Source organism: Paroedura picta, chromosome 10 (genome assembly GCF_049243985.1).
Source record: "Paroedura picta isolate Pp20150507F chromosome 10, Ppicta_v3.0, whole genome shotgun sequence".
Classification (NCBI taxonomy): Eukaryota; Metazoa; Chordata; class Lepidosauria; order Squamata; family Gekkonidae; genus Paroedura; species Paroedura picta.
The window spans coordinates 46,722,207-46,746,327 of record NC_135378.1 but is presented as its reverse complement, the minus strand read 5'-3'; the positions used below and the strand labels follow the sequence as shown (position 1 = coordinate 46,746,327).

Here is a 24,121-nt window from a genome sequence, read left to right as displayed (position 1 = left end):
GATTCAAGATGGGTTTCCCAATGGCCCCATCAGTAAATTCTTTATCAACACATGCATAAGCCCAAACATTTCCTGCTCCTCTTTCATTTGCTTTGCTAAGCCTGATTGACACCATGCCACGGGGCCAATGCAGATGTTCTTAAGTGGAATGTTTGGAATAAAGGATCTTTGTCAAATAGTGTCTTAGTTCAGCAGGAAATTTGCAAAATTGGTAAATAGATTTATAGGGCACACTAAGAATCCTAGAACAAACATTTGTATTCTGTTGGAACTGCAAAGCTAAAATGATGCAAATGTCTAATGTTTAAACCATGGAGACTTGTATATCTCACATAATCCACCACTCTGATACTCTGTTGATTGCCACAATATCATCCTCAAAACTGATTTTTTTCAAGCTCTATTTCAAAACAAAATAAAAGTCTTTGAACATAACATTTTTTGAACACTGACAGACATACTTTTATACTATCCCATTCAGTGGAAAACAGAAAGATCTAAGCTCACCTTGCACCTTAGCTTTCAGAGCACTGTCTGGTCTTTTCTCCAACTAATCAAGTTGTCTTTCAACACAATATATTCCAGTTGCATTAGCATTCTTCTTCACAAAGATTGGAGCCAAAGGCTAACATCATGAAGCTAAATTAAAAGGGTTATGCCTCACATGATTTGATACAGGACAGAAAAGATTGACTCTGACACCCCACAATCTGATGAGATGCCCAAGACTATTTCTAACATGCCTCCTCTCTGCCCCAACAAATGTGGATGCTGGCTCGCCAGCAGACCGCTATTAATGACGCAGCTGGATCCAGCTGCAAGGAAAAGGTGCCATTGGGCTCTCCTCCCCTTTCCTTTCCCAGCCTGCCATCCCAGCATGCCGAGAGGGGCTAGGCTCACCTGGCCATGGGGAGGGCAGGGGAGGAGGGGGAAGGGCAGAAGCCTTCTTAGCTGGGAGCCCACTCTGGAGACACCCCCTTTGTCTCTTGGCCCCCAGTGATCCAACTGCTTCCTGCCCACCACCCACCTCTTTTTTGTTGTTGTTGCTGATTTGGAAGTCTGCTGTTGTTTTGTTTGTTACACTCTGTTTGAAGTTCTCCTTGTCAGAACTGGTGGTGTTAGTAAGGGGTGGATCCTAGTTTCCGGAGACCGCACCTATGTGCCGGGCTCGGATGGTATCAGGAGCCTCCATAAGAGGCTGGGTGCATGCTATGGGGGAGGAGCTGCCTCACTCTGCAGGTGATGGTGGGAGCCCTAATACAGGCTAACATCCATGGGGCCTCCACCAATACCACCATCCCTTGGGGCCAGCAGGCCTAGGGATGAGCTTGACCAGAGGTGCTGCTTATGGCTGGAGCAGAATGGCTGGCTTGCTGGAGTTGTGGAGCTTTGAATGGGTGACTTGCCATTTGTAAACCAGATCTGCCCTCTTAGTGCACTGATGATCATTTTAATAATAAAGCCATGGCCATTTTATATGCCAGAAAGAATTATTGTCTCCTGCGTTCTCTGTATCCATGACCTCTGTGAGGCCTGGGAACATTCCAGCCTGCTAGATAATTTCCTTCCTTCCATATTTAGAAATATTGCCAGGAGATGAGAACTGGATTGAAATATGAAAATAGACATCCTTCAAATCAATAATGATTAAACAAATTATAATAATTATAAAATCAAAGGAATTGACAGTATACATAACTTAGAAACATGAAGAAAAATATTTTAATTTTCCAAGGTCTAAAATGGTTCTAACTCCCCCATCATTCTTAACTTGGAAAATATGAGAGAAGAAACCCTTACATGACTGACTCTCTTCAAACCTCTAAATAGTGACTGTATCAATTAGGGAGGCCAAAGCCTGGGCAAGCCCTAAAGTTGTTGGGTTGGATCCCCTTAAAGGTAAAGAGCAAGTGGTAAGAGACTTAAATTCTAACCTGTAACCAACTATGGACACCCACTTATTGGAGGTAATAGACTCCTAGGCTGTACAACCTGAGCTAGCCTGTAATCAAACTTAACAATGAGCCTAGTTGAAAGGGTGGTTTTTGGGATGAGTTTGTCTCTCTGGAAGAGAGTGATTGTTGGTTTTACATTGGTCAGTTAGAATCCTTATACTTATGGCAACCCTGTTGTGGATTAAATTGCTTAGAAGTAAGATACTGAAATCGTATATCCTGGAGACATCATGTACATATATGGAGGCCACCACATAAGCAGTAGGAGCTGAAATGATGGCAATGTGGCCATTTGTTCCAGATCAGACTTATGTGGAACTAGGTGGATGCAGCAGTTAGCTGCATCCACCTATCTTAACACCGCCCACGGTGCTGTGGGCGCCGCGGACTAAATAATGCCGTAAGGGCTGGGTAGGAGGAGTTAGGGCGGGCTGTGTCTGGGATGAGGAAAGGTGTCGATTGGCCCATCCCCTGGACTGACAATCCGAGGGCCCAGTCAGCAGGCGCGATTGGCCCGCCACCGCCAAGGCACAGCGTGGCTCGCAATTGCTCCCTTGCTGGCAGCCTGACGCGTGCTATTATTATTATTATTATTATTATTATTATTATTATTATTATTATTATTATTATTATTATTATTATTATTATTATTTGCCGCCAGCAAAGGGAGCTACCGCAAGCCACGCTGCCTGCCGCCTCGGGGGCCCCGCACTGGCCCGCTCGAACTCAAAAATGGCGCAGACAACAAGAACAAGCCGAGGAGCCGCAGCCGCACACAGCACCAGGCCGCCAGGGAGCCGCCGCACGAAGCCACGACCTCCCTTCTCCACTCCTTTTCCGGGCCCCGCCCTCGAAAATGCCTCCTCTTCCAGGTACGCTTCATTCCCTCATGCTGCCCTCGCCTGTCCCTCGCTCTGCCGCTGCCTGCTAGCGCCCATTGTATTTTTTATACAATGGGCTTTTTTCCTAGTCTATCCAGAATAGAAACAAAAAAAGATCTTGGAGACTTGGGTTCTCCTGCAAGGTTGCTGTTGGCTCAGGACTGCAGGTGGAAGTATTCTGCTTGGAAGATGAATTGCATTCCTCCTTGTCCTTGGTCTTAGCTTTCTTGGCTGAGGCATGATGAGGCAGAAGGGAGTGCAACTGAGATCAGATCTGCTGAGATGTTTGTTCTAGGAGACAAAGATCTGGGAGGTAGAGCCAAGTCTGGCAGCTAGAGTCCTCACTAGGACACTTCACAGATTTGGCAGCTAGGGTCCTCACTAGGACACCTTGAAGGGCCCATATTCAGCCGGTACTCCATCATCTCCATTGGTTACTAGTCTGTTTCTGGATCAAGTTTAAGGTGCTGGTATTAACCATACGCAGCTTGGGTACTACTTACCTGTGGGACCGTTTGATTGCTTATGCCTCCTGCAGGCCTCTCCGCTCTGCAGGTATGAATCTCCTGACTGTCCCGGGGCTCCGGAACATTCGCCTGGCCTCGACCAGGGCCAGGGCCTTTTCGGTCCTGGCCCCAACCTGGTGGAATGAGCTCCTGGAGGAGCTAAGGGCCCTGTCAGAACTACCATCTTTCCGCAGGGCCTGTAATACGGAGCTCATCCGCCAGGCATATAGTTGAGGCCAGGGTAGAGGCCGGGTTCCATCCAAGATTCTAATGCATCAGCCAGTTTTTCTCTCCTCTCCCTCTTATGGAATTAACGTCTGACCTCTCTCTGAACAGGCGGGTAAAGTGGGGAGAGTTACAGAATAGAATGCCATCTTTTTATTGTAATTGTGGGGTATTTATGGGGTTTTATGTGATTTTACTGTGATTTTATATTTTATTGTGAACCACTGTGAGACCTTTTGGCGAACGGTGGTATATAAATCCAACTATAAATAAATAAATAAATAAATTCATCAATTCTGAAGATGCAGAATTTGCAGCTTTCTTCAGAGCTGCCTTGGGTGAGGACTTGAAGGGATTAAGGGCTTTCTTCCACAATGATACCTAAAGTTTTGATGCCCCCCTAGCTTTAGGGGTGAAGCATTGGCAGGCCTTACATGTAGAGATACTAAGCTCCTCACCCAAACAGAACAGTCAGAGGTTATGCTCATCAGTTTGGATCATTTTCATCCCATTTCCTGAAAAGCTTCATATTTTTAATCATTACATTAATTATATTTTTACACTGAGCATGAAAGGGACCTTGAAGATCAATTAGAATTACAGCTTTTTGACTATGGATAGACACTGAAATTAATACTGTCTTGATAGGAAATTGCAGGATCTACAAACCTATATTATATTGTACTTCCCGGCCTACAGAAATTATATCTCATTATGTCAGTTGAGACTGATATTCCAATTCTAGAGTGACAACAAGCAAGACAATTAGATTTTTTGAGCATATGGCAAAATGTAATTTTTCACTCTTCATAAATCTGATATTGTTGTAGGTGTTGAGGACACACACCTAATTTACATATGATGTTTGCAGTGTGGCTCCCCATTATTGGCATCAGTAATATCTAAAGTTCCACTTTGCATTTATTATTTGGATCACATTAGTGCTTCCCAAGCTAGCGCCAGTGGTATAGATGCAGCACTTAAGTGAGAAGCATCCATGTGTTCCAAGTAGTCCATTGTGATGTGAAGCCAACTATGAGAAAGTAGCAGCCACCCCAAAGGTTTAGGTATATTCAAATGCTTATCCAAGATAAAAACTCAGCCGGTGAAAAAATATTTGGGAGTCAGGAATGGCAAGAGGGACGCCAGTGCAGCTAGATCTGATCATGCTTAAATTGGAATGAGCTATTTCAGGATTACGAGGAAAATGCATTTAACATTTATGTTGCAGTATATATTTGATCCTGCAAATAAAGAAAGGAATATAGAACACTGGGGGAAGAACTGATGTGTCCATGACACTCGAAGGTTAATGCCAACCTTTTATTTCTCTCCAACCCATAACATCCTCAGTGTAGTGGATAAACAAATCAGTCAGTGCACAAGTCATTTCCCATTGATCACAAGGTAAAATATAAAAGTATATCTTGAACACCCAAGATACAGAGCTGTGCTTGTTGAGTCCAGAGACTTGTTGTTCAGTGTGAAAACAACATGGCAGAGTCCTCAGTCCATGTCTTCAAAAATAAAAGAAGCTTCTCATTTTAAATAAATATTTTAAATTTAGTATAAAACATGGGTGAGATTTGCAGCTCTTATGTGTCTATAAAATAACACTATTAAATAATTGATCTGCTAGGTGAAAAATACAAACACTTGGAGTTGGTGGAGAGTTTGCTGATTTTGTGCTTTACAGGGTTTTTGCATTGTACACATGATGATGATATGCTGTGCTTTAAGGAACGTGATGATCAGAAAAAATCACATTTTCAAAAGAAAATCTACCTTTCAACTTACAAGTAACAGTGCTTTAAGTAACTTTTTAAAAGACAAAACCAAACCTACAAGTCTGCTTTAGTGGCTACTGCTAAAATGTAATGCCTGCTAAAATGGAATTCTACCCAGAAAGTGCAGCAAGAACACTTTTAAAATGCTCCTCTATGTCTGTGGCTTACTGTTGATGTCCTTTCCTCAACCAACAACAACCAGGCTCAGACTCTGCCTTTTGAATCCTAGAAACCACTGTGTCCCAGTACTGGAGGAGGCCACAATATTACTCCCTCAGGCCATAACATTAAATTCATAACACTGTGCATTGAACGGCCATAACACGTGATACCTCCAACAACGACTACTGAAATGCAAACTCGCATTTCTGTATCACAGTTCATTTACTATGGTCACCACCTCAAGTCCACATGGTTGCACTTTGAGTTTTGCTGGTTCCAAAAACGTGTTTTTCCCCCAGAAGGCACTGAGGCACAGCCAAGAGACACCTCTAGTTTTGTCAGATTAAATTTTCTTAATGACTCCTCACAATACGTTTTGTAGCATTTCCCAGTACTGCTAAGATACCTTCTGTAGCTGATCAGTGCACCTGAAGTTTGCCCAACCACATTACCTTTGAAGAAGCAGTCTTCATTGTGAACAATGGTGATCTTTTGCTTTTTCAAGCAGGCAGCTCGATGCACCTCACAGTGGTTTTCGTAGAATTCACCATCAGATCCACACACAGGCTTATAGTGAGGCTTGCAGTGTTCCATGCAGACACACTCTGCTTGTCCGGTCCCTCTGTTAATAACACAGTGCCTACCCAATCCACAGTACTTATTTTCACATGATCCAACAGAGCCATCATGACCCACATACCCTGAGGAAAAAAGAAAAAGAAGAAAAGATTGTCAAGATATATGTAAGCACCTCATGATAATGCCATACGCTGTGCCTCTGAGAAAGAGAGAAAGAGAGAGAGGAAACGAAAAGCTCATTCACTTCTGCAAATTGAGACATTCCATTGTGAGAAGAGTCACCTTGCAAGTGACATTCTTTGCTAGACAGACTCACAGATGGAGTGGAATAAGGGAGGCCTGGATTTTTGTATGACATTGTATCAGAGGCAGTCACTATGTGCTGTATTAAGTGATTTCCCATCTGTAGATGTAACTATTATTTGATAAATTCTTGAGAATTCTCCTTTCTTTATCTGAGATTCCAGTCCTCGTCAGGGTACATCTTGAGACAGTGCTAAATAATTTGTATGTAAATTGAATGAACAGGAATTTAAAACGTTGAAGTTATGGCTGGTATAGGTTAAACATGTTGGTTAAACATTTGGATACCTAAAAGTACAATTAATAGTGTCACATGAACTCTCGTATATTATGGAAGCCTCACATGCTTCATAAATTTGCAGTGTTTTGTAAAAACTGCTTTATACATTCAGTATTCTCCTGGAATAACAATGTTCTCATAACTGAACACAGCAAAATTTCCTGATTCTGGTAATCTTTAGAAGTTACTCAGTATCATCCTTTAGAATAATTTGTCTTTTGCAGCCTTTAGGGTTGTCAACAACCAGATAGGGCATTCAGATCACAACACATTACAATTAATCTCCACATGCTTTAGGGAGGGGACTCCATGGCACTTTACCCCAAAGGAGGATCCTTCTCTCCTTAAGCCCCACCCTCTTCTGTCTCCATTATTCCCCAAAATCTACCCAAATTGCCTAACCAATAATTGCCCAACCAAAGTCCAGTGGTCCTCAACCTTCTGAATGTATAAGCCTGAAAAAGCCCCAGGTTTGCAGAAAACATTAAAATGTAAAAAGGGGGTTAGAAAACTATTAGAAGCAGCCTGTACTTGAATGCATTCAGTGAACATTGCTAGGAAACCACAACAGTATTGTATATCTCCCAGCCTCGGTTTCTGTTGGTGAAAGGTATGTGGGTGTGGGCCTGGCTCTTTCTAGGCTGGGTTTTTGTTTGTTTGTTTTTTGTTTAGCTCTGTGGAAGGACGCATAAGTACCAAGCTTGGTAGCAACCACAGCAGCAATTTGCTGTCCCATGATTTGAATGGCTCACCCAGGACTGGCTGCTTGCTACTGTTCAATAACAACTACCTTAAAGCAGTGGTTAAAGTTTCAGATGAGGAATTGGGAGACCCAAAATTCTACCACTCTGTCTAGCCTGTATCACAGGATTATTGTCAGGATAAAATTGATGGAAGCAGAATGATTCAAGGGTATATCGGTTTCCCCTTGTGGAGAAAGGTAGGGCATAAACGTGGTAAATACAAAATAAATGCAGCTGAAGATGGGAAAGAATAAATAGTGTTGAGTGGCTACAGGGGAAAATGAGGTGCCCCTGCAAATCCTTCGCTTCCCACCATGCAACTGGGCATGGCCCAGCAGCTGACTTGGCAAAATTGAGCAATATTTTCCCAGGGACAGGCTGCCAGTTGGATAAAAGGAGGAAAAACTGAAGTGAGTAGATGGGTGTAAGACAACAGCAGATGGGCTGGGAGGTGAGAAGGAGGGAAAGGAAAAGGGAGAGGCAATCAGGATTTCAGTGAAGGGATAGAGGAAATAGTTAGTGAGAGAAAAATGAAATGCCTCCTAACAAGACTTTACAGGTCCCCAGCTTGTAAATTCTATTTGCCAGTATTAAAAAAAAAACTGTACAGTATTGTTTCAACAACTATACAAAACATAAAAGTAACCTCATTTTTGGGAGAAAGCACTACATTGTTAAAGTAAACACAGGACTCAAATCACTTATTGGGTCTTACATGTAAACATAATCCTTGGTTAATTACTCTGCACAAAAAAAAAAAAAAGCAGGCATATACAGTCATGCCATAAATCAGGGGGGGGGGGTAAAACTGCAGCTCTCCAGATGTCCCAGCATGAGGCTTTTCTCCAAGGAGTCCTTCCTTCTCATGAGGTGGTCAAAGTATTTGAGTTTCATCTTTAGGATCTGGCCTTCTCAGGAGCAGGCAGGGCTGATCTCCTCTAGGACTGACCGGTTTGTTCTCCTTTTTATTATTTTATTATTAGATTTCTATCCTGCCGCTCCCCTGAGGCTCGCGGTGGGTAACAACATGTCCAAGGGACTCGCAGTCCAAAGGACTCGCAAGAGTCTTCTCCAGCACCAGAGTTCAAAAGCCTCAATACTTTGACGTTCGGCCTTCCTTATGGTCCAACTTTCACAGCCATACATTGCAACTGGGAAGACCATAGCCTTGTGCACCCCTGGAACACATAGACCTCCATTGTATTTTAAAAGGTACACCTTCACCCTGGTGTACCTTTTAAAATACAATGGAGGTCTATGTGGTCAAGAGAACCACAACCAGCATTAAAAGATATAAAGTATTTTTTTAATGTTCACAAGCATAGATTTATCATAGCACCAGATTGAGAAAGGGATTCAAAAGAAATGGATAAAAATCAATCCCCCTGACTCTATATGTAGTCTATCAGATGTTAAAATATAGGGTGGGATCCTTAGCTTAGGAAGTTACAGATGGACACAGCACAAAAGGGCCAATCCTCCTTGGTTCCAAGAACTTTATTTTCTCCCTTCCCTCCCCCTCAGGTCAAGGAAGCTTTTCCTAATGTCTCCAGACATTTTTCCTGAAGTCTTTTTAGTCTTAATTCCTAAATCTGTTCCCTGATGGAGAGGCAGGGGGAACTGTCCCATTCAACTCTCCAGATTAGAAGCTACTGTTATTACCCACTGCACCTTGCTGGCAAAGCCAATTCCATGTTGATTGAATGACTGGCTATCTCTGCTACCAACTGTAAGTTTCCCCATAAAACTCTTATAGTACATTTGCCGAACCTGTCAGAATCAAACATTTCTCATTCATGCATGGTAGCAGAAAGTCTATAAGCTCTGTTCAATACAAGAGCTTCCTAAGGCTCACCATTAAATGGCAGCAGCCATTCTATTATCCAAGGTGGAGGGGATCGTATCGCTCACAAGTAGCTATCAAATTGCTATGAAGTGACAGGGCAAATATTATACGTGCCAGACAATTGCAATGAAATATCCAATATGGACAGCAAGCTAATAAAAATGAGAAAACCAATCATTTGTCAGTATTTAATGAGGCCATTTAGTCCACATGCAAATATGCCTGGTAAAAACCTTTAATGTAATTAGACAAAGTGTAATTCATCTGAACAAGGTCCAACAAGGGTCTTGTGTTGTATAAACAAACAGTAGGAACATATCCATTTTGATAGTAATTTTCTATGACTAATGCTGAACAGCATTCAGGCAGAAATTAAATCAACAGTGCCAAGCAATCATCATGACAGCATGATACATGCCTTTATACTATATGTTGGATGATTTGTAATCAGTAATTTACAACAACTGACATAATTTGATCTTGCAACAATATGTATTTTAAAATCTAAAACACAAAGAGTGTACATTAATCAAATACTCTCATATTGGTTAGTAATATGAATACCTAGAAATATTCCTAAATTGAAACACATCGCCAGTCTACAAAATGATGTGCTACAGGTCCCAGGAACTTATGGCTGTTGACATATTTGTACAGATGCTCTGAAATATGTAACAGATGCCAACATTTCTTCAATACTCATCAGGCACTTGACAGAAGACCATAGTGTACAGGGTGTTCAGATCTATGATCAGATCCCCAGTGTATAACGTAACTTCAAAAGTAGCCAAATCAGGGCTGAGGCACTGGAGAGATGGACTAACACTTCCCTTTACATTGTTTCCCTGATTGAAAACACCCCTAGGCTGCTTAAAAACCAGCAGGAAAAAGACAAACACAATATGAGTGTTAGCTCCCCCCCTTCCCTTTGTGTCTTAAAGTAGTTGGGGGAAGTTGTTTTCAACTAAAGTATTATGTGCAGGAAGACACAACTCCTCCATTGCCAGTGCCTTGGCCCTGATTCATATTATCCTTTATGCACCTCTGCTAGCATGATGAACTGTAACAGAAATAATTCTGGTCTCCTGTCTCATTTCTTAATAGTTGTGTATTTTGTTTTGCTTTTATAAATAGGAAGGTTGTTTTATAAAAAGATGCAAGGTTAAGAACATGAGAAGAGCCCTTCTGAATCAGACTAGTGGCCCATCTAGTTCAGCATCCTGCTACACATAGTAGCCAACAAGTTATTCTGGAGTGCTAACAACTGGCCATAGACTCAGAGGCTTTCTCTTGATGCCACCTCTTGGCACTAGAATTTAAAGGTCTACTGTCTCTGAATATGGAGATTCCTTTTTGTGATCATGACTTGTAGCCACGGTAGACATCTGTTCCATGCTCACTTAATCTACATCAGGGTTTCTGCATAAGCTATGCTCATTTGAGGTTCCTGACCCCTGTCTCTTTATGAACTATACAGATCCAACAGACTATATTTAGATGGTATGCAAAACAGGGATCCCAAACTCAACTGTGTTATGCAATTAGAGGGCCCAAACATTGCTGTACTTGCATACTAATAATCCCATTTCCCCAAAAGAATAAATAGAAAACTGAAGGCTTCTGGCTTGGGAAGCTCCTATTTGCCACAACATCTAAACATAGGCAACATGGCAAATCAGAGTCCTATTTATAATAAACAGTATTCTAAACTTTAGTTCAATCAGATTGGAATCCCAGTTTGTTAGGAAGAAACCAACACAAATTTGCTCATCTTTCTTTGAGCCTACAATTCCATTCCATGAGGAATGTGATACTGAAGGGTTAGGTGTGAAATAAATATACAAGCATAGCAACAAGCTGTCATTTTGTCTGTCACAGTCAAACTGGCATTTGTTGTGGCATCCAAAGGCTGTCATCATCCATGGATGCTTTAGAGCAGCTGTCCTCAACCCCCAGTCCGGGGACCGGTACCAGTCCATGGATCAATCGGTACCAGGCCACGGATCCTCCTCGTCCTCCTCCCCGGCTGCTGCCTTGGGGGCTGCCCTGCTACTCTGCCACCGGCTTTCCTTTGGTGCTCTCTGGTGGCCGCCATGGCTGGGGCTCTCCCTTGGTGAGGCACTGAGCAGCTGCTGCTAGCAGTGCCCCCCAGTGGGCAATGGGAAATCAGGGGTGCCTGCGGGAAAGCAAACGGAGCAGGGGCTCAGGCAGCGGCGGCGATGTCCCTTGGCAAAAGACTATCCCCCCCCCGGGCCTCAGTAAAACTGTCAAGTGTTGACCAGTCCCCGGTGATAAAAAGGTTGGGGACCACTGCTTTAGATTGATCCTGCATTGAGCAGATAGTTGGATTAGATGGCCGTGTGTGTTCTTCCATAACTCCATACAATAATGCCATAGTTTTCTAACATAAGTTCTTTGCAGTTCTGTGTTTACAATACTGGACTAAAAAATAATGTCTCATGTTTAATGGTTCAGACTGAGCATTTACAGTTCTAAGTGAGGTCCCCTAAAGCTGAGGCAGGAAATGACAACCATTACTTTTGTTCAGTTTATTAGCATTCATCACCAGAAACAATAGATACCACTATTGATATACATAGTTCATGATCTGAGAACTATGAGTGCTTTCATGCAGGCTTTTGTGTGTGTGTGTGCCTCAGTGCAGCATTTTTATACCTTTCTGATATCTGTTATCTAATCTATTTTCCTTCTCTGTGTTCTGTCTTTCTCTTTAAATCTATGGTTTTGCAAACCGCCTTTGATATACTGTTTCTCTTTCAAGTGGTACAACTATTGGCTGACTGCCTAGACTATTGCTTCTAAAAACCTGAGCTTTCTTTGCCGATCTTGTTTCCTAGCAACAGATCAACTATGTGAAGGGGCTGGTTTCCTTCCACAAACTAAACAAGGAAATTTGTGGTGCATTTTTAAGTGTTGACTTCCCCCTTCCCTCCTCCTTCTAAAGGTTGTCAGAAATCTCCATTTCTACATCTTTTCCTTCTCCCCACCAACCAGCCAAGTTATATTTATCCTCCCTACCCCCTGTTTTCAACTCTTCATCCTTCCTTCCTCCTGGAAACCTGTCTTGCAAAAATATAGCCAAATTGTGCAGTGCTGATTGAACCCAGTGTGAACCAGCAAGGACTTGTGGGGCCTCACTTTCCTAGTTATTCCTCTTCCCACATTATTTATTATTTCTCTTTTCTGGACAGCTTCCCTATATTCACCTTTCCATGCTACCTCTTTCCACCGATCCATCAACCAACCTTTTATTTGCCCCATCTTCAGCTATATTTATGCTTTATTTACTTCATTTATATCCCACTTCTCTCCAAAAGAAGCTTACATCATATCCTACTTTTCTCCCAAAGAAGCTTACATCATTCTTCTCTCCTCCATTTTATCCTCACAACAGGGTTGTTGTGAGGTAAGAACATAAGAGAAGCTATGCTGGATAAGACCAGTAGCCCATTCAGTCCAACACTCAGAATTGCACAGTAGCCAAAGCCCAGGTACCATCAGGAGGGCCACCAGTAGGAGCATAACTCCAGAAGCCTTCCCACTGTTGCTCCCTAGCACCAAGAATATAGAGCATCTGTCCCAGAGTTGTTCCCTCTATATGCTGTGGCTAATACCCACTGATGGACATCAGCTATGTATGTTTATCCAATCCCCTCATGAAGCTGTCTTGTTTTTAGCTGCCACCATTTTAGTGAAAGATTGCCTCAGATTTTCATGTGAGCTATTTTGAAACTCTTCGATGTATGTCATCTGGGTCTGATGCTTTGTCAGTTTTTAATTTGATTATCAGCTATAGGGTCTCCTCTCTTGTCATCTCACTTTAATTCAGGTCTTTCAATACCTGTCCTGAAATCAGCAGTTCTAGAATGGGCAAGCAACTTCCATCTTACATAGTGAAAACAGAGCCTAGCTGAGAAGTAAAGAGAATTCGGGCCTGAGCCAAAGTTACCCAGTGAGTTTGTTTATTTGAACCTGGCTCACCCATATCCTAGTGGGAAACTGTACCCACTACAATGGCTTTTGTAGGCTAGCCAGTGTTGAATAATAACAAGTAGCCAGGCCTGGGTGAGTCATGCAAGTCACCCAGACAGTTTCTGCAGTCACAAAAATGCTCCAGTGGCCTTCCTAAAGTCCTGTGGAATACAAACATTTTATGCAAAAATAAAGGTCTTAAGAAGCAGAGCTGAATGCAATCCCTGTTTGCCACTTGTTTTGAAAATCCTCAGAAATCACGATTTCTCCCCCTCCTCTTGGGTATACAATAGGGACGCTTGGGATTTGAGTTTGCTTCCTCCTCCATTCCAAACTCAAGTGGTGACATATCAACTCCATCTACTCTCTTCCTCTGCGCCTGCTTTTCCACCCTTCCCTCCATACTTTTTATTTTCATTTTGAACGTGATTGCATTACAATATGAATTTGCAATAACAATAGCACCCACCTTCTGGGAACACTCCAGGAAGTTAACCTTAAGTCAAAAACAAGGAATGCACATTCCTCACTTGCCTCCCTCATTTCTCCCTCCATCATGTAAATATACTTTACTTTCATGATTTAAGGTGCAATGGGGCACTTCATAACTTTCATGTAGATAAATAGATATGTAATGGTGGCTGAACTGCTATTTTTTCATGTATGCATGGTGATTAAGCACCCATCAACACAAGAATCCTGCCCCCACCTTGCTTGTGTGATTCAAGTGATATAGAAATCGAGGAATGGGGGGGTGCAATTATGTATATATATATATATATATATATATATATATATATATATATATATATATATATATATATATATGTATATGTATATGTATATGTATATGTATATGTATATGTATATGTATATGTATATGTATATGTATATGTATATGTATATGTATATGTATATGTATATGTATATGTATATGTATATGTATATGTATATATGTATATATATGTATATGTATATGTATATGTATATGTATATGTATATGTATATGTATATGTATATAACAATATATATATTGTTATGACATGAGTGCATTATTGAGCATGCTCAGACCACCCCCCAAAAAGCAGAGGCATGATGGGAGGTAACCATCATGATAACCATATTCAAGTACCTGAAGGGCTGTCATATAGAAGACAAGCAAACTTGTTTCATGTTGCTCCAGAGCCAATGGAGACCAGAACCAATGAGCTGAAATTAATTCACAAGAATTTCCAGCTAAACATCCAGAAGAAGTTCCTGACAGTTAGAGTGGTTCCTTAGTGAAACAGGCTTCCTCAGGAGGTGGTGGGTTCTCCTTCTTTGGACGTTTTTAAGAAGAGGCTAGATGGCCATCTGACAGAAATTCTGATTTTATGAACTTAGGCAAATTGTGAGTGGGTGGGCAGGAAGGGACATGTCAGTGTTTGTCTCTTGTGGCCCTTCCTTGCATATCCAGGGAATTGTTAATCACCACTGTAGGATGGTAGGTAAATTTCCTCCAGGCCAGGCTGAATTCTGGAGATTTTTGGTGGTGTGGGGGGATCACTTGGGTATTTAATATGGGTCACTGTGGATGGACAGTGAGATCCTACATCATGCAGGGGGTTGGATTGGATGACTCTGGAGGTGGTTCTGTGGTTCTAGGTGGGACCTCACACTCTCCCAATGAAAATACAAAACACTTGCCAGATGCAGAATGTCAGATGCAAATTTGGAGTCTACTTTTAGAATCCAATGAGGTGGAAACACACTGGCAAATCATAAATGCAGAATCAGTCCTAGTGCCTGCTGTCCAGCTTAGTCTCAATTACTCCTCTCTCAAAGGCCATGTTGAAAATTAAATATACTGATAGTCACACCCCATTTACCTTCTTTTTGAAATAGCTCAATAATATGTTCATTGTAGAAATACAGAATGTTTTACTTATACTGCTGGTCATTTCCAACAATTCCCTAGAAAGATATACTGCTGTCAAACTCCTAAAATCAACGTACTAATCCTCATCATTAGTGTTAATCTGGATAATATTTCACAACATGACCAACATCTGAATGCCCCCGTTAAAGCCCTTATTTCAGGATTCTCTAGATGATATCTGCCATGATCTTTAGCCATCAAAAGTTTAAATTTCAATTCCAGTAATTTTCTGCAACTGACATCTATGAGCTACCATCTGATCAGTTACATTGCTCCCAAAAACACATTTAGGTGAAAACATCCATGAATGTATGGAAACCTTGAAAGTGAGAACTGGCCCCAAGTGGTCCATGAATCTTTCCCCTAGTGTGCAAAGTACTTCTTTATGGCTCTATTCCAATTCCTTTCCCTTGTGATGTAGCTTTTTAGAGTAAACAACTTTTGAAATTGCTTTGTTTATGAATCCCTTTTCAATGGACAGTGTGTAGGGTTTCCCTCCCCACCTCCAATTGAGTGTTAGCTTTGTAAGTGAAGGATTTTGGCGCAGTGGCCAAATATTATGTTTATTCACTACTTTGTATTTTTCTAACTGCTTGGCCAGATGCTCCCTTACACACAATGGCAAGAAGGAAGAAAAGCAGGAACGTCACACCCATTTTAAGCAGATTTCAAAAAAAAAGTAGATAATGTTATGTAGGTGTTCCAGCAGGTGTAGGTAGGATAAACCACAGTGAAATAGGTCACAGACAACAAATACACAGCTTGCAATAGGTAACCATAGAAATTAAGTCTTCTTGGGCAGGGTTTTTTCCCCCTTCAGGGAAGAGATAAGAGGTATTCTATATATATATTATCTTAACGTGCTTAAAAATTTTGACCTTTACCACAGGTAGCAGGAATAGTAGAGAAGAAGAGTTGGTTCTTGTATGCCGCTTTTCTCTGTCAGAAGGAGTCTCAAAGCAGCTTACAATCACCTTCCCTATCCTCTCCCCACAACAGACACTCTTCTTCTAGGTGAGGCTGAGAGAGCTCTGATATTACTGCTCGGTCAAAACAGCTTTATCAGTGCTGTGGTGAGCCTAAGGTCGCCCAGCTGCTACATGTGGGGGAGCGGGGAATCAACCCCGGCTCACCGGATTAGAAATCGGCACTCCTAACCACTACACCAAGCACAAATAAGGTGTCCTATCAAGTATTCCTTGGTCACCCAAACAACACAACTGTGTAAATACAAGTTATTCAATGCTATGCACCTATTTCATTTAATTCCCTTGCCCCAATAACTGATAGTTCTGCATGGAAGATATTATGTATACACACTACAAATTATGACATTCTTCAGTTAGGGAGAATTGTTAGGGTCTGAGGCCAAATCATTACTCTTTCTGCTTCTGAACTGGATGATACAATATCAGAGGCAGGCAACTGTTCAAAATTACAGCATTTTATGCAGAGACATAACAATGTATTGTGCTATGGATTGCTGGGCTGCTCTTTGGACTTCATTTTACTATTGTAATTGACTTTCTGGTATCTGAAAGTGAAAGGCTGACCGAGGAAAGAAAATAATTGAACTGCTGAATATTTGATATGGGCTAACATACAGTAACATTTCTGCTGAAGGCTTTGTTCTTAGAAGAAAGTATTATTAGCTTGTTGTCACAGCAATATGAACTTCAGTTTGTAAACCACAAACTGACCAAAATTCGTCACAGATTTCAGTTTGTGAGGTGGTTTGTGTCCACTGAAGACTGTCTAGAAATTTGGCTTCTACATAATGGAGGACTGCAGCCATGACAGTTCTGCCTATAAGCTACCAACAACTATATTGGTATCAACATAAAGCTTGAATATGCTACACTTGTAGAAAACAAACACATAAAAGGTTAATTAAACAGCCAATCTCCAGGTTATATTTGGGAAGCAGAATGTAATGCTATATTTTATTTTACATGCATTCAAATTTATATCTTCCCATATACATTAACACTTTCAAAATGTATTGTTGTCCAAGACAGAAAAGTATGGGTGCAGAAAGATGCAACCTCACCCTTCTCCCAAAACATAGGACAAGATTGGGGAAATCATGCAAACAGGACTGCAAGTTCCAGGTTCATTTCTCACACTATTATTTGTTTATTTGTTTATTTATTTATGTACCTCAATTTACTCCCCAATGGGGATTCAAAGTAGCTTATACTGTTCTCCTTAAGAGAAAGCTCAAGGTGACCTTCACAAGGTTACCTAGCAAGCTTCCATGATGTCATTGTAGAAAAAGGAGGAGTTTGTTTTTATATGCCGTTTTTCTCTACCATGAATCTCAAAGCAGTTTACAATCCCATTCCCCTTCCTCTCCCCACAACAGACACCCTGTGATAGGGGTAGTCAAACTGCGGCCCTCCAGATGTCCATGAACTACAGTTCCCATGAGCCCCTGCCAGCATTTGCTGGCAGGGGATCATGGAAATTGTAGTCAACTACCCCTGCCGAGAGAGCCCTGATAGGTGAGGCTGAGAGAGCCCTGATACTACCATTTTGTGAGAATAGCTCTAATAGGACTGTAACAAGGTCACCCAGCTGGTTGCATGTGGAAGAGCAAGTCATCAAACCCAACTCGCTAGATTAGAAACCACTGCTCTTAACCACTATCCCAATCTGGCTCTCTAAGAGTGGGAATCTGAACCAAGAATCTCCTAGATACTAGTCCAACTATCTAACCACTACACCACACTTGCTTTGAACACCTGCATAGATCCAGTCTATTTTAGAGTGCTTCTAATGGAACAGGAAAGGAGGAAAACTCATGTGAGCCATTTGTGAGGGTTTTCGCTTTACCATCATCCTTCTGGGAGAGCTGGGTTCAAAATAACCTCTCAGTCATTAAGTATTTGGGTCGCTTTGGACCAGACTTTCTCACTCAGCCTAACCTAACTCTCTGGGTTGTTGTGAAGGTTAGATGAAGGAATGGATACACACCAGTGATCCTCGGGACAAGGAGAAATTAAAATGGCATCAAAAGAGGAAACTAATAATAGTGCATGAATACTGACGGGAAGCCATGTGTCTCCCACCCTTGGTTTTACTCAACAAGACCAATGCATGTGGCAATACAGCTGGTGCCAGGGTGATTTCTGTCCTGTCTTTATATGGTTACAACACCAGATGGCTTGCACTTTAGAGAAATGAAAGACAGAGGACTCATGTAAAAGACCTGTGTAAGTACATTTTTAAAAGTTTTACTTTGAATCTGATAAACTGGCAGCATAGCCAAAAAACTTCAATTCATACAATATATTAGGAAAGTAACCATGCAGATAATTGCTCTTCTGAAACTGGAAAATTGAACTGTATTTCACAGGTCAACTATTGTTCTAAAAATAGTCTAACAAATTTTTGACTTAAATTAGTAAAGCATGTAATATTCACACAAATCATAAATTGAATGTCATTCCTTGAGGAAGGCATTGTATTAAGTGAATATGACTGAACTAGAACCACAGATTACAACTACTATTTTAAAAAGCAATTCTAACACAGAGACTTTTTTCTATAGTAAGTAGTGATGAGTGCTCCAAAGATCAAGTGGAAAAACTGGAGATGTATATAGTTGTTACTAAATTATTACCCAAGTGCATTCCGGTTATTCTCTCACCCCACTCGCCTCCCCAGAAAAAGGCCTTTAAGCCAAATGGAACCATAAAGCATCACTGGCTGTCACTGGCTTCCGGATCAGGTTTACGCCCCTGCAAGGTTTGGGACCTGCATCTCTCTATATTTCTGAGTATGTCCCCCAAAGAGCCCTTTGCTCAGCAAACCCCAATTTGCTAGTGGTCCCTGGCCCCAAAAGTGTGGCTGGCCTCAACCAAAGCCCTGTCTCTAGCCTGGTGAAATGAGCTGCCAAACAAAGATCTGGGTCCTTTCAGAATTAGCATATGCCTGGTGGAAGAGCACCATTTTACAGGTCTTGTGGAACTGGCAAAATTCCAAAGGACATGTAAAACAGCACTCTTCTACCAAGGTACATGATCGAGGCGAACGCCAGCACTTGGGAACATCAATGAATGCTCCCCCCTGCCTGCACCTTACCCCCTCCCTCTGAATCTGGGGATTGAAATGTAATCTGGATGTATTGACCCCAGGTTCAGGAAAATAGAGCAGTTTACCTAATCTTGTCAAAATTTTAAAGCAATTTGTAATGAGTTTTTATATTTTTCGGAATATTTGTATGGCTAAATAGGGAGGCTGGGAGCCTGAGATCTCTGACTACACTTCAGTTCCTTGTACTGATCTTTGTTCCATCCATAAAGGTCATTGTAGTACTTCAAGTTTTGTTCTAGGCTCTGAGGAGTCATGTTCTACTTACTACTCACCATGGAACACTATATATGTTTGATGCAGCCTAATCTGCTTCCCATGGCTATCAGTATAAAATAAGAGAGAATCAAATATGCCACTCTGCGCTCCTCAGCAGAAAGGAATGACAAAAACACTTTAAGGATGTGTCACCAGCCCACTAATAAACAAGTAGCCATGCAACCTCATTTGGATTATCTGCTGTGATCATCATGAAGTGCAACAAGTGACCTGTGCACTTTACAGCCAATCATAACAGTGCAAAGATGCCAGGTAGAGCAAAGAGATTGCAGAAGGAAAAATCAAAGTATCACCAATTCAAAGGATGGAGGTCTAACTGTAACACTGAAAATGATAATCCATTTTCTAAATTTTCAAAACAATTCTAAAATTGTTGTTAGCTGCGAAGTCGTGTCTGAACCATTGCAACCCCATGGACAATGATCCTCCAGGCCTTCCTGTCCTCCACCATTCCCCAGAGTCCATTTAAGTTCACACCGACTGCTTCAGTGATCATCCAGCCACCTCATTCTCTGTCGTCCCCTTCTTTTTTTGCCCTCAATCGCTCCCAGCATTAGGCTCTTCTCCAGGGAGTCCTTCCTTCTCATGAGGTGGCCAAAGTATTTGAGTTTCATCTTCAGGATCCGGCCTTCGAAGGAGCAGGCAGGGCTGATCTCCTCTAGGACTGACCTAGAGTCCTAGAGTATTCTAAAATACTTAAGTATAAAATCTGTGATCTCTATTTCTTAACACCATGTAATGGAAACTTAATGGAGACGCTATAGAACGAGCTTTTAAACGTTTCAGTACCTCTTCCATAATCAAGTAGGAATGTAATAACATGGTTTACCATGCAATATGAAGGAGGCAAGAATATGGAAAGGTGGAAGTGTACATACAAGTGTACATACACAGGTGGAAGTATACATACAAATCTGACATGGCATTTTATGTAATGCATTGGAAAGTTTATGAGCTAGTGAAGACAGCAACAAAGAAATCATTGAATCACATTTACTGATAGGTCTCACAGTAGACCTACCTCCACCTATACTGGAGAGAGCTGTGGCCTTAGTTGAGGTCAGGCAAGCTTCCTAAGGGCTAGGGATCCCCAGGCAGTTGGAGGTAGCAGAGCGTAAGGATATTTGAGGCAGAAGGCAGCCCCTCAAGTACACTGGGCCTGGACTACATAGGGCCTTAAAGGTGATTACCAGAACCTTAAGCCTGATTTTGAATTCTAGAGGAAACCAGAGCAGTTGTTGGAGGATGGGCCAAATGTGGGACCTCAGTGGTGTTGCTGTGAGGACCCTGGCTTCTGTATTCTGGACCAGCTTTAGTTTCCATATCAAGGTTAAGGGCCGGCCTGCATAGTTGCAGAAGTCCAGACTAGAGGTGACCATCTCATGGATCACTGTGGCTAGGTGCTCCGGGGTCAAGTAGGGCGCTAGTAGTTTGGCTTGGTGAAGGTGATAGAATGCCAGCTGTACTACTTTCATGACCTGAGCCTCCATCAAGAATCACACCCAGGTTCCAGGTGGAGTGAGCCACTAATAACTGCACTCCATCCAGATTGAGTAGGCATACTTCCTCCCTTGGACCCTTCCTGCCCTCTGTCTTTGAAAGGTTGAGCTTCAGTTGACTGCTTGAGCCACCTCATCACTGCTTCCAGGCAGCTGGCTAAAGCTTCAGGGGTTGGGAGAATCAGGGTGGCCATCCATCAGGAGGAAGAGCTGAGTGTCATCAGCATATTGGTGACAACCCAGCCCAAATGTCCACACCAGTCGAGCAAGAGCAAGAGGTTGCATAAAGATATTTAATAGGATTGGAGAGAGAACTGCTCCTGAGGGTCTCTACATGCAGGCTGGTTGTAGCTTGAACTCTCCTATTTCTCCCTCTGTCCGCTATCCTGGAGAAAGGAGATTAGCCACTGAAGTGCAGTCCCTGTGATCCTGGCATTGGCAAGGCAATGAGCTAGAAGCTCATGGTTGACTATGTTGAATGCTGCTGAGAGGTCTAATAACACAATGAGCACCCACCTGCCCCCATTGAACTGATGATGGAGGTCATCCATTAGAGTCACTAGCACTGAGCCTACCCCATGGTCAAACAGGAAACCTGACTGGGATAGGTCTAGGACTGAAGATTCTTCCAAGTATGCTGACAGTTGGTCTGCAACAGCCCACTTTGGTTCATTTGGAGAAATGAGAAAGGATAATTTAATAATTTAAATAAATGAAAGCGCTGGTGCATTTATGTATAGGAACTTAAAAAAACAACCACCAAAAGTCAGTTGTGCTCCTAATTCTTTGGTGTCCTTACAGCAGTTTGGGTTATCTTGATAATCAACAACATAAACACTTGGAGACTTTTGAACAAGAAAAGCTTCTTAAAAAGAAGCAATTTTCATAATGAACAAAAGACAGGCCTACAATACAAGTGTCGTGCTGTTTTGTATGAGTCACAAAATTAACAAGTAATTGAGATGTCCAAAGAGCATCTTGGAATAAAAAGCTCCCAAAGCTACAAAAAAGGGTCATGTAATTGACAGTTTTGTCAAGGTTGAAAATTGAAGGATCTATTTAAAATGACTTGTGATGGTAAACTCGTGTTTCATAAATAAGACTTCAGATTATCAAATATGTAACGGCTTTCTATATTCATTCTACAATACTACTTTAGCCTAGTAATTAATCTCAATTCTACAGCCGGCAAAGCATAGTACATAGGGAAAATGTGATGATGTTTTCTATAGCATGCAAATGTATTGAATAATTACAAATCAATCATGCTGATTTTATCTTGAGTATACCACCTTTCATCATTAACTTCAAAGGGTTTGAGCTATAGTGTTAGGTAATGGTAATGGTATCCCTTGTGCAAGCACCAAGTCATGTCTGACCCTTGGGGTGACGCCCTCTAGCGTTTTCATGGCAGACTCAGTACAGGGTGGTTTGCCAGTGCCTTCCCCAGTCATTATCGTTTAACCCCCAGCAAGCTGGGTACTCATTCTACCGACCTCGGAAGGATGGAAGGCTGAGTCAACCTTGTCTATACTGTTATACATACTTAAATCCCTATAGAACAATGTTTGAGTCTGGTGGCAACTTGAAGATCAACAAACTCTGTGTAACCATTGCTATAAGAAGTAATAATGACTCCAGTACACATACAGCCAGCACCTTTAATAGTTTCACTTGTGAAATGAAAAGTAAAAAATCAGACTCCCCCCTTCCTTGAACAAAGCCTGCTTTTGACATGGAATGCAGATAGATAATGGAGGTCATCCGACTAATTAAGATTATTTCATAGTGAGGCAAGGTTTTCATGAAATTTCAAGCTCCATAGTGACTGGTGATCAGAGAATAGCATGAGATAAGCATACAAACCCTACTGGCTATAGGCCACCTTTGAGGAGGGAAACGTCCACACTAAAACTTCAGGGAGGGCTTGAAGATCTCCAATCATTACAATACATCTCCAAACTACAGAGATTAATTCCCCTGGAGAAAATGTCTGTTTTAGAGGGTGACCTCTATGGTATTATACCCCCTCTCCAAAGTCACTCCATAACCCCCCTCTGCAGGCTTCACCCCAAGAATCTTGCAAGCAAACTATGTCCACACATAAATGAGGTGTTTATAAACCACTTTGGGACTCCTTTGGGCAGTGAAAAGCAGGACAGATAATAGCCTTCATCTTCTTCTTGTTTGTTTTGTATTCATTTACTTCACTTATACCCCATCTTTCTCTCCAGTGAGCACACAATGTGGCTTTCATTATTTTCTCCTCCATTTTATCTTTGCAACAGTTCTGTGAAATAGATTGGACTGGCTTGAATGTGTGGCTGGCTTGAATTCACCTATCAGGTTTTCACAGTAGACTGGTGATTCGAATCTGGGTCTCCCAGGCCCTAGTTTGACACACAAGCAACTATACACTGGTCTCTTAAGCCAATTTGAAAATTATTCTCATAATTAATTAAATGAGAAAACATAATAAACAAGTTGGTTTTATGCTAAAACAGCTTTTAAAAAATGAAACTACTTGTATTTTTAATTAAATTGGCATTGCTCAACAAACTCAAGAATACTTTCAAAAAAGGAAGTAATCATTCAATTCTTTGTCAAGAATTATCACTCCCTAAAGCTGTCTTGTTTGTTCCTTTTTTCATGTTTCAAAATGTATTTGGTGGGGTCTAAATAAAGTATTATGCCTCTAGCACTAGGATTTTCTCTGGCTTTGTAAAACCACTGTATAATGAGGTCAAAAAGTATAGCTAAAGCTCTACTAGTCTAACTTCCAGCTAGTTCCAAGAGTGCCACATCCTTGTGTATTTAAACAAAAAAGCAGAGCTCTGTCGATTATATAGAAATACTTCCTAAATGACATACTATTCTAACATGAAACATTGTGGCATCATTAACAGGAAACACTGTTTTGGTGGGCTGCTCTGTTAAGATGAACAGCCAAAGCTCAAGTCTTGTAGACACACCAAATAATATGCTTCTCATTTTGCTGGAGAGAGTTATGAATTCTCATTATTTTTCAAACAAAGTATGTTCTCTGCAGAATGCTGCGACAAAAGAAGAT

At 41.5% G+C, this 24,121-nt stretch overlaps 1 protein-coding gene across 3 annotated transcripts in view; it reads right to left on the bottom strand.

The window, feature by feature from the left end:
• FSTL5 (follistatin like 5) overlaps positions 1–24,121 on the bottom strand; it is a 437,209-nt gene that overhangs the window by 266,332 nt on the left and 146,756 nt on the right. For all 3 annotated transcript variants that reach the window (XM_077299983.1, XM_077299982.1, XM_077299984.1), the window contains exon 4: positions 5,969–6,217. In XM_077299983.1, the coding sequence (XP_077156098.1) occupies positions 5,969–6,217 (249 nt within the window). The remainder of the gene's footprint in view (positions 1–5,968; positions 6,218–24,121) is intronic.